At 48.8% G+C, this 11439-nt stretch overlaps 1 protein-coding gene across 3 annotated transcripts in view; it reads right to left on the bottom strand.

The window, feature by feature from the left end:
- Positions 1–839: 839 nt before the first annotated feature.
- Positions 840–11439, bottom strand: part of LOC144507344 (G patch domain-containing protein 2-like) — a 42613-nt gene continuing 32013 nt past the window's right edge. For 2 of the 3 annotated variants that reach the window (XM_078234515.1, XM_078234514.1), the window contains exon 10: positions 844–2253. Coding sequence is in view for 2 of the 3 variants with exons in the window: in XM_078234514.1 (XP_078090640.1) it covers positions 2066–2253 (188 nt within the window). In the remaining variant the exon portion in view is untranslated. Of the gene's footprint in view, positions 2254–11439 lie in introns of all 3 variants that reach the window. The other variant, XM_078234511.1, reaches the window with a different exon arrangement.

Below are 11439 nucleotides of genomic sequence, written 5' to 3'. Positions count from 1 at the left end.
CCTTTGTGAAGAAGGAACCAAAAGGTGTCCTCAGTTTGTCAGCCATTTCTTTGTTCTCCTGTTTCTGACGATCAGGGACCTACATTTGTCTTCACCAATCTATTTTTTTCTTCACATATCTACAGAAACGTTTCCAGTCAGTTTTTATGTTTGACACAAGGTTACTCTCCGCCTCTATTTCCCTCCTTCTTATTCAATCCCTTGGTCCTCCTTTGCTGAATCAATCTGTTCATAATCACTCTCATAATCCCACCCATAAACTAACCAGCCTTGCAAACTTTCCATTTCAAATCTCCCTTTCCTCTCCAAAGTAATTTATCCTGTTGTCCCTCCAAAATCCTCAGTCATTTTTCCCAGAACTTCATGTCTGAATCTCTCCAATCAGCTTTCTTCCTCTGCCTCTGTATCTTAGCAAATCCATAAACGGCAGCCAATGTGAAAGCAACCCTCTGACCTACCCCGCAACCTTTGACATGATTGGACCAGCACCTACCTCCTCTCCACTGATGTCCATTTGAGTGGGACAGCTCTCACCGATTTCCACTCTTATCTAATGGTAGCCAGTGAATAACCTGTAATGGTTTCTCTTTCTGCTCCCACACTGGTACCTCAGCTGTCCCCCAAAGATCAGCCCTTACACCCTTCCATTGTTCAACAACAAGCTCCCTCTCAGTGACATTACCTAAAAGCTCAGGGTTAGTTTTCAACATGTGTCTTGACAACACACACTCAACCTCATCACCGCCTCTCACAGTCCCTCCATCGCTCCCACTGTCAGAATGCTTGGTCGACATTCAAAGAGCCTTTGAAGGAAACAAATGGTGAGGTGGGAATGCAGAGAGTGCGCAGTAAAAATTTTAATGAAAGCATTAAGACAATTTAATTGATACATTTTATCACATGGTTGTGAAATATCTGAATATTTGCATTTAAAATTTTTGTTTAAAACCTTATTTGGGATGTTAGAAATGTCACTGTGAGGAAATAATGGTGTGTGTGTTTTTTTCAGAAAGCACTTTGCGAGAGATGTGTGTAATACACGATGTGATCGGGACCACAGCACACATAAACACAACAATACCACTTTGGATTGGAGCACAACTTACTGCCGTCACATTGAAACACGATAGGTAAGTGGGGAAACTTCTAAACCGAGACAACACACTTTCAATGAAGGACGACTGCGAAGAAATGTTAACGCATTAAGGACAAGAGAAGGCATGGCACATTATAAATTATATAATAAACTGTGTATTACTCGGTATAACACTGTATATATTATATAAACTGTGTATTACTCGGTATAACACTATCTATAACACACTGTGCTACTGGGTATAAAACTCGTGTGATGGGTTCTCCTTTTGTCTTGTCTAATGAACACTCAACACGGAGACCAATTGCGCACCATCAAGATTCTTACCAAATCTTGATGTATATCGTCCTGATATATAATTTCCAATCTTGTATATATTACATATAACATATCAAGTGTCGCTAATTTGAATATCTATGGTACATTGTGTGTTACTGGGCGTAATACTCTTGTTAATATGTAACACACCGTGCAGTACTGAGGGTCACACTCGGGGAGGTGAGTGAGGCAGGGAGGAGGCCAGATTCTTGCGATTGATTCAGGGCTCCATCCAAATCTTAGCTGCAGTTTTACACAACACATACCATATTTTATAAATCACAGGACATCCTGAGAGACTCGCTCCTTTCTTCATACCCACCGATCAGGGTAACATCCTCCACTATTGTCTTGGAAATGAGCACAGTTGGCGCCATTGGTCCGATGTTTAAGCCTCGGTTGCTATAGTTTCCGCTGAGGATGGATTCCTCTTCAGTCACCCTCATTCTCCCCTGCACAGTGCAGTCAGAGTCCAAGTGCTGGGGAATCACTGCAAATTGATGGGAAATAGGAAATTGGCATTGTTGCCCTTGTCACAGTTGCTCATTTTATAACGAGATCCCTTACGAGCCTCAGAGTCTGGTACTGATGCTCCTGGGAGGTTTTAGACATGAGCGCTCCAGTCAGTCTGTCCCTATCTCTGGGGTCTCATCATAGACGAGCTGCCCCTACAGGAGAGAGCGGAAGCAACTGGTCCACTCGATCGAGGGAGCCCGCTTTCTCTGCTCCCGATCCAGTCTGGATTTGCCCCTCCACCCAGTCCATGCTCGCTGAGCTCTTGCTGCTCCCAGCATCCTCTGGGCTCAGGCCTAGGCTGTCTCCATGGTGACAGGATGCGGCTGCAAGAAAAGATTGAGATTGTTAATCGATTCGTTTACTCCGCGCCATCGCTCCCGGGACCACAGGGTACATCTCCCCTCTGCCCTGAGCCACCATCCGCACTGAGACAGAGAGAGGGAGGGAGGTCAAACTCCTAACCTCACTCCGTCCCCAAGCACAGGATGTGTGGCTGTGGCCAGACCGACTTCAGGAGTCTTAGTGACATTTTGCAGTTGCACAGACCTGGCAAACAGGGAGTTGGTGAGGTCTGATCCTTCATCCAATAACTGGACCGGGATCTGAGCCTCACTGGCTAGGCCATTGCAGAGGGCGCATATCAGTCAGCTACATTGCTGTGGCTCCGGAGTCACGTGGAGGCCAGACCAGGAAAGGATGGCAGATTTCCTTCCCTAAAGGGCCAGGTGGGCTTTTATGACAATCTAGAACAGGTTTGGCCAACCTTTCCACCCAGGGTGCCACATTCACATATTTTACACACTCAATGGGCCGAAGAGGAAAAAAAGATAAGGTTCAGCAAAATAAACACTGGAGCTAAACGGAAAAATCAATTGCTGAACAAACATAAAGTAACAGCCAGGGTGTGAGAGAGTCGGTGTACACGGCAGGATAGTGTACACGGCAGGTCAGTGTACACGGCAGGATAGTGTCCACGGCAGGTCAGTGTACACGGCAGGTCAGTGTACACGGCAAGATAGTGTACACGACAGGATAGTGCGAGGGTCAGTGTACGCGGCAGGTTAGTGCGAGGGTCAGTGTACGTGGCAGGTTAGTGCGAGGGTCAGTGTACGCGGCAGGTTAGTGCGAGGGTCAGTGTACGTGGCAGGTTAGTGCGAGGGTCAGTGTACGCGGCAGGTTAGTGCGAGAGTCAGTGTACGCAGCAGGTTAGTGCGAGAGTCAGTGTACGCGGCAGGTTAGTGCGAGAGTCAGTGTACGCGGCAGGTTAGTGCGAGGGTCAGTGTACGCGGCAGGTTAGTGCGAGAGTCAGTGTACGCAGCAGGTTAGTGCGAGGGTCAGTGTACGCAGCAGGTTAGTGCGAGAGTCAGTGTACGCGGCAGGTTAGTGCGAGAGTCAGTGTACGCGGCAGGTTAGTGCGAGGGTCAGTGTACGCGGCAGGTTAGTGCGAGGGTCAGTGTACGCAGCAGGTTAGTGCGAGAGTCAGTGTACGCGGCAGGTTAGTGCGAGGGTCAGTGTACGCGGCAGGTTAGTGCGAGAGTCAGTGCACGCAGCAGGTTAGTGCGAGAGTCAGTGTACGCAGCAGGTTAGTGCGAGAGTCAGTGTACGCGGCAGGTTAGTGCGAGAGTCAGTGCACGCAGCAGGTTAGTGCGAGAGTCAGTGTACGTGGCAGGTTAGTGCGAGAGTCAGTGCACGCAGCAGGTTAGTGCGAGAGTCAGTGTACGTGGCAGGTTAATGCGAGGGTCAGTGTACGCGGCTGGTTAGTGCGAGGGTCAGTGTACGTGGCAGGTTAGTGCGAGGGTCAGTGTACGCGGCAGGTTAGTGCGAGGGTCAGTGTACGCGGCAGGTTAGTGCGAGAGTCAGTGTACGCAGCAGGTTAGTGCGAGAGTCAGTGTACGTGGCAGGTTAGTGCGAGAGTCAGTGTACGTGGCAGGTTAGTGCGAGAGTCAGTGTACGTGGCAGGTTAGTGCGAGAGTCAGTGTACGTGGCAGGTTAGTGCGAGGGTCAGTGTACGCAGCAGGTTAGTGCGAGAGTCAGTGTACGTGGCAGGTTAGTGCGAGAGTCAGTGTACGCGGCAGGTTAGTGCGAGGGTCAGTGTACGCGGCAGGTTAGTGCGAGGGTCAGTGTACGCGGCAGGTTAATGCGAGGGTCAGTGTACGCGGCTGGTTAGTGCGAGAGTCAGTGTACGTGGCAGGTCAGTGCGAGAGTCAGTGTACGTGGCAGGTTAGTGCGAGGGTCAGTGTACGCGGCAGGTTAGTGCGAGGGTCAGTGTACGCGGCAGGTTAATGCGAGGGTCAGTGTACGCGGCTGGTTAGTGCGAGAGTCAGTGTACGTGGCAGGTCAGTGCGAGGGTCAGTGTACGCGGCTGGTTAGTGCGAGGGTCAGTGTACGCGGCAGGTTAGTGCGAGGCTGAGTGTACACGGCAGGTTAGTGCGAGGCTGAGTGTACACGGCAGGTCAGTGCGAGGGTCAGTGTACGCAGCAGGTTAGTGCGAGGCTGAGTGTACACGGCAGGTCAGTGGGAGGGTCAGTGTATGAGAGTGAGCATGCGAGGGTTGGTGTGCGCGAGGGTGTGTGTGCGACGGTGAGTGCGAGGGTGAGTGTGCGAGGGTTGGTGTGACACTCAGCCTCTCACTCACTCAGCCTCTCACTCACTCACTCAGCCTCTCACTCACTCACTCAGCCTCTCACACTCTCTGCCTCTCACACTCACTCCGTGGCCCCCGGGCCAGGTTTTGAACAAGCCTGCTCTGGAAGGTTTATTGTTTGGCTGGTTTTTAATTTACAAGGAGTCAAAGGTTATGGGGAGGCAGGCGGGAAAGTGGAATGAAGACCACAATCAGATCAGCCATGATCTTATTGAATAGAGGAGGAGACGCAAGGGGCCGAGTTGCCTACTCCAGCTCCTGGAGGTAGACAAAAGGCAGGTAACTATAGGCCGGTTAGCTTAACTTCTGTACTGGGGAAAATGCTTGAATCTATCATCAAGGAACAAATCGCGAGACATCTGGATATAAATTGTCCCATTGGTAAGACGCAGCATGGGTTCATGAAGGGAAGGTCATGTTTGACTAATTTGGTGGAATTCTTTGAGAACATTACATGTGCAGTGGACAATGGGGAACCTGTGGATGTGGTGTATCTGGATTTCCAGAAGGCATTTGACAAGGTGCCGCACCAAAGACTGCTACATAAGATAAAGGTGCAGTGTTACGGGTAATGTATTAGCATGGATAGAGGATTGGTTAACTAACAGAAAACAAAGAGTGGGGGTAAATGGGTGTTTTTCTGGTTGGCGATCAGTGACTAGTGGTGTGCCTCAGGGATCAGTGTTGGGACCACAATTGTTTACGATTTACATAGATGATTTGGAGTTGGGGACCAAGTGTAGTGTGTCAAAATTCACAGATGACACTAAGATGGGTGGAAGAGCAAAGTGTGCAGAAGACGCTGAAAGTCTGCAAAGGGATATCGATAGTCTAAGTGAGTGGGTGAGTGTCTGGCAGATGGAGTACAATGTTGGTAAATGTGAGGTCATCCATTTTGGTTGGAATAACAACAAAATGGACTATTATTTAATTGGTAAAAAATTGCAGCATGCTGTTGTGCAGAGGGACCTGGGTGTCCTTGTGCAATAATCTCAAGGAGTTGGTTTGCAGGTGCAGCGGGTAATTAAGAAGGCAAATGGAATTTTGTCCTTCATTGCTAGAGGGATGGAGTTTAAAAACAGCGAGGTTATGTTGCAGCTGTATAAGGTGCTGATGAGGCCACACCTGGAGTACTGTGTACAGTTTTGGTCTCCTTACTTGAGAAAGGATATACTGGCACTGGAGGGGGTACAAAGGAGATTCACTAGGTTGATTCCGGAGTTGAGAATGTTGGCTCATGAGGAGAGACTGAGTAGAGTGGGGCTATATTCATTGGAATTCAGAAGAATGAGGGGAGATCTTATAGAAACATATAAGATTGTGAAGGGAATAGATAAGATAGAAGCAGGGAAGTTGTTTCCACTGGCGGGTGAAACTAGAACTAGGGGGCATGGCCTCAAAATAAGGGGAAGCAGATTTAGGACTGAGTTAAGGAGGAACTTCTTCACACAAAGGGTTGTGAATCTGTGGAATTCCCTGCCCAGTGAAGCAGTTGAGGCTACCTCATTGAATGTTTTTAAGGGAAGGATAGATAAAGGTTTGAACAGTAAAAGAATTAAGGGTTATGGTGAGCGGGTGGGTCAGTGGAGCTGAGTCCACAAAAAGATCAGCCATGATCTTATTGAATGGCGGAGCAGGCTCGAGGGACCAGATGGCCTACTCCTGCTCCTAGTTCTTATAGAACATAGAACAATACAGCACAGAACAGGCCCGTCGGCCCTCGATGGTGTGCCGAGCTTAGTCCGAAACCAAGATCAAGCTATCCCACTCCCTATCATTCTGGTGTGCTCCATGTGCCTATCCAATGACCGCTTGAAAGTTCCTAAAGTGCCCGACTCCACTATCACAGCAGGCAGTCCATTCCACACCCCAACCACTCTCTGCGTAAAGAACCTACCTCGGACATCCTTCCTATATCTCCCTCCATGAACCTTATAGTTATGCCCCCTAGTAACAGCTACATCCACCCGAGGAAATAGTCTCTGAACGTCCACTCTATCTATCCCCCTCATCATCTTATAAACCACTATTAAGTTGCCTCTCAACCTCCTCCGCTCCAGAGAGAACAGCCCTAGCTCCCTCAACCTTTCCTCATAAGACCTACCCTCCAAACCAGGCAGCATCCTGGTAAATCTCCTCTGCACTCTTTCCAATGCTTCCACATCCTTCTTATAGTGAGGTGACCAGAACTGCACACAATATTCCAAATGTGGTCTCACCAAGGTCCTGTACAGTTGCAGCATAACCCCACGGCTCTTAAACTCAAACCCCCTGTTAATAAACACTAACACACGATAGGCCTTCTTCACGGCTCTATCCACTTGAGTGGCAACCTTCAGAGATCTGTGGATATGAACCCCAAGATCTCTCTGTTCCTCCACATTCCTCAGAACCCTGCCGTTGACCCTGCATTCAGCATTCAAATTTGTCCTACCAAAATGAAGCACCTCACACTTATCAGGGTTAAACTCCATCTGCGGCCCAGCTCTGCATCCTATCAATGTCTCTTGGCAGCCTACAACAGCCCTCCACCTCATCCACTACGCCACCAATCTTGGTGTCATCAGCAAATTTATTGATCCACTCTTCAGCCCCCTCCTCTAAGTCATTGATAAAAATCACAAATAGCAGAGGACCAAGCACCGATCCCTGTGGTACACCGCTGGTGACTGGTCTCCAGTCCGAAAATTTTCCATCCACCACCACCCTCTGTCTTCTATGAGATAGCCAGTTACTTATCCAATCGGCCAAATTTCCCTCTATCCCACACCTCCTTACTTTCTTCATGAGCCTGCCATGGGGAATCTTATCAAACGCCTTACTAAAATCCATGTATACGACATCAACTGCTCTACCTTCATCTACACACTTAGTTACCTCCTCAAAGAATTCAATCAAATTTGTGAGGCAAGACTTACCCTTCACGAATCCGTGTTGACTATCCCGGATTAAGCTGCATCTTTCTAAATGGTCATAAATCCTATCCCTCAGGACCTTTTCCATTAACTTACCAACCACCGAAGTAAGACTAATCGGCCTATAATTACCAGGGTCATTCCTATTTCCTTTCTTGAACAGAGGAACAACATTCGCCACTCTCCAGTCCTCTGGCACTATCCCCGTGGACAGTGAGGACCCAAAGATCAAAGCCAAAGGCTCTGCAATCTCATCCCTTGCTTCCCAAAGAATCCTAGGATATATCCCATCTGGCCCAGGGGACTTATCGACCCTCAGGTTTTTCAAAATTGCTAATACATCTTCCCTCAGAACATCTACCTCTTCCAGCCTATCAGCCTGTATCACACTCATCCTCAAAAACATGGCCCCTCTCCTTGGTGAACACTGAAGAAAAGTATTCATTCATCGCCTCTCCTATCTCTTCTGACTCCATGCACAAATTCCCACCACTGTCCTTGACCGGCCCTAACCTCACCCTGCTCATTGTTTTATTTCTCACATAAGAGTAAAAAGCCTTGGGGTTTTCCTTGATCTGACCCGCCAAGGACTTCTCATGCCCCCTCCAAGCTCTCCTAAGCCCTTTTTTTAGCTCATTCCTTGCTACCTTGTAACCCTCAAGCGACCCAACTGAACCTTGTTTTCTCATCCTTACATATGCTTCCTTCTTCCTCTTGACAAGACATTCCACCTCTTTTGTGAACCATGGTTCCCTCACTCGGCCATTTCCTCCCTGCCTGACAGGGACATACCTATCAAGGACACGCAGTATTTGTTCCTTAAACAAGCTCCACTTTTCATTTGTGCCTTTCCCTGACAGTTTATGTTCCCATCTTATGCTCCCTAATTCTTGCCTAATCGCATCATAATTACCTCTCTCCCAATTATAAACCTTGCCCTGCCGTACGGCCCTATCCCTCTCCATTGCAATAATGAAAGACACCGAATTGTGGTCACTATCTCCAAAGTGCTCTCCCACAAACAAATCTAACACTTGGCCCGGTTCATTTCCCAGTACCAAATCCAATGTGGCCTCACCTCTTGTCGGCCTATCCACATATTGTGTCAGGAAACCCTCCTGCACACACTGTACAAAAACTGCCCCATCCGAACTATTCGACATATAAAGGTTCCAATCAATATTTGGAAAGTTAAAGTCACCCATGAGAACTACCCTGTGACCCCCACACCTGTCCATAATCTGCTTTGCAATTTCTTCCTCCACATCTCTATTACTATTTGGGGGCCTATAGTAAACTCCTAACAACGTGACCGCTCCTTTCCTATTTCTAACTTCAGCCCATATTACCTCAGTAGGCAGATCCCCCTCAAACTGCCTTTCTGCAGCCGTTAAACTATCCTTGATTAACAATGCTCCACCTCTTTTACCACCCTCCCTACTCCTACTGAAACATCTATACCCCGGGACTTCCAACAACCATTCCTGTCCCTGTTCTAACCATGTCTCCGTAATGGCCACAACATCGTAGTCCCAAGTACCAATCCACGCTCCAAGTTCACCTACCTTATTCTAGATGCTCCTTGCATTGAAGTAGACACACTTCAACCCACCTTCCTGTCTGCCGGTACACTCCTGCGACCTTGATACCCTCCTCAGTACGCCACTACACTCAACACTGGCTTCTGGACTACAGCTCGTTTTTCCCATCCTCCTGACAAATTTGTTTAAACCCCTCCGAAGAGCCGTCGCAAATTTCCCTCCCAGGATATTGGTGCCCCTCTGGTTCAGGTGCAACCCGTCCTGTTTGTACAGGTCCCACCTTCCCCAGAATGTGCTCCAATTATCTACGTATCTGAAACCCTCCCTCCTACACCATCCCTGCAGCCACGTGTTTATCTGCACTCTCTCCCTGTTCCTCAACTCGCTAGCACGTGGCACCGGCAACAAACCAGAGATGACAACATGGTTTGTCTTGGCTCTCAGCTTCCACCCTCGCTCCCTAAATTCCTGTTTTAAATCCCCGTCTCTTCTCTTACCTATGTCGTTGGTACCGATGTGTACCACGACTTGTGACTGTTCCCCCTTCCCCTTAAGGATCCTGAAAACACAGTCCGAGACGTCACGGACCCTGGCATCTGGGAGGCAACATACCATCCGTGAGTCTCTTTCGCTGCCACAGAACCTCCTATCTATCCCTCTATCAAGTCCCCAATAACTATTGCTCTCCTGCTCTCCCCCCTTCCCTTCTGAGCCACAGGGACGGACTCAGCGCTGGAAATCCGGTCACCGCGGCTTACCACTGGTAGGTCGTCCCCCTCAACAGTATCCAAAGCAGTATACTTTTTCACACAGTGGGTGGTGGGCGAGTGGAATCGGCTGCTGTCAGTGGTGGTGAAGGCAAACGCAATAGGGTCTTTTAAGAGACTCCTGGATGAGTAGTACATGGGACTTAATAGAATGGAGGGTTATAGGTAGGCCTAAAAGGTAGGGATATGTTCGGCACAACTTGTGGGGCCGAAGGGCCTGTTTTGTGCTGTAGTTTTTCTATGTTTCTATGTTTCTTCTACTTGTTGCCGAGGGGAACGACCACAGGGGAATTCCAGCACTGACTGCCTCCTCCCAGCCCCTCTCACTGTCACCCATCTATCTTCGTTCTTCGGAGTAACTACATCCCTGAAGCTTCTATCAATGGCCACCTCTGCCTCCCTGATGTTCTCATCTTTATTCCAGCATCGTTGAGATCAGCTGTTTTATTCCAGGTTTCTTTCTATGTCTCAGTTGCTGTGGTGGGATTTGCGTTGCTGCTCCCACAGTATTCGATGAGGCCTCTGGATTACTACAGTAACCACTACACTACAATCTCATTACAAGGGAAGTGGTGGGTGAGAAGAGGGAATGGAAAGTGGTTCGATAGATGTGCAGACAGTTTTTTTTTCTCTTTTTGGACCGGCGCAGACACAATGGGCTGAATCATAGAATGGCCTCTTTCTGTGTCAAAACCTCACTCTGACTCAAGGGAAAGGGAGATGAGTGTGTGAAGGATGGGGTGGGTGGGGATTGGGTGGGTGTTTGGGTGGGTGGGTGAGGGCAGAATGGGACACAAAGTTTCTTATTGCAGGTTACACCGGGCGACTGCCTATACCTGACCCTATAAACAGACACCTCAGCCATCTCTCTGGGTTCACACAGCCCTCTTGTGACACTGGGTCTGAGCTGCAGAGAACACGCAGTGCCTGCCAATCCCGGGCAGCTACAGTGGGCTGAGACACTGTCATTGCAACTAATCGCTGAGACACCATACCATCCGTCTCCTGCGACCTAGCACTCCTCCTCTGCCTTCACGCTAGCAAGGGGAGGGCAGGCCTGCCTACAAGTAACAGAGAGCCTGGTGCTGGGCTTATTCATCAATGCTCCAAGCAGAACCCAGGCTCAGCCAAGTGAGAAAAGCAAGAACACACAGCACCTCAAAGATGTAAGCAACATGTCCCACATTCTGTCCACAACACAACCAGCCTGGGATCAATGACAGGCTTGTGTCAAAACCCAGAAAAAACAGAGGCCATACACTGCAAAGTAAGATCCCATTATTGCCAGTTCATCTGCTTTGTCTGCTGCTATTCCATTTTTAAAAAATTTAATTCTTGGGATGTGGATTTTCCTGGCAAAGCAAACGTCAATTACAAATCCCCAACTGCCCTTCAGAAGGCGCTGGCATTCTTATCCACACGCTGGAGACACACACTGTACAGTTAGGGAACACAGTTAGCCCTGTATCAATCCCAAACTAATCCCACTGCCCCGCTCGCTCCCCATAGCCCTGTACCAATCCCAAACTAATCCCACTGCCCCGCTCTCTCCCCATAGCCCAGTATCAATCCCAAACTAATCCCACTGCCCTGCTCTCTCCCCGTAGCCCTGTATCAATCCACAAACTATTTCCACTGCCCC

This window comes from Mustelus asterias, chromosome 18, assembly GCF_964213995.1.
Source record: "Mustelus asterias chromosome 18, sMusAst1.hap1.1, whole genome shotgun sequence".
Taxonomy (NCBI): domain Eukaryota; kingdom Metazoa; phylum Chordata; class Chondrichthyes; order Carcharhiniformes; family Triakidae; genus Mustelus; species Mustelus asterias.
This window is presented reverse-complemented; position numbering and strand designations above follow the sequence as displayed.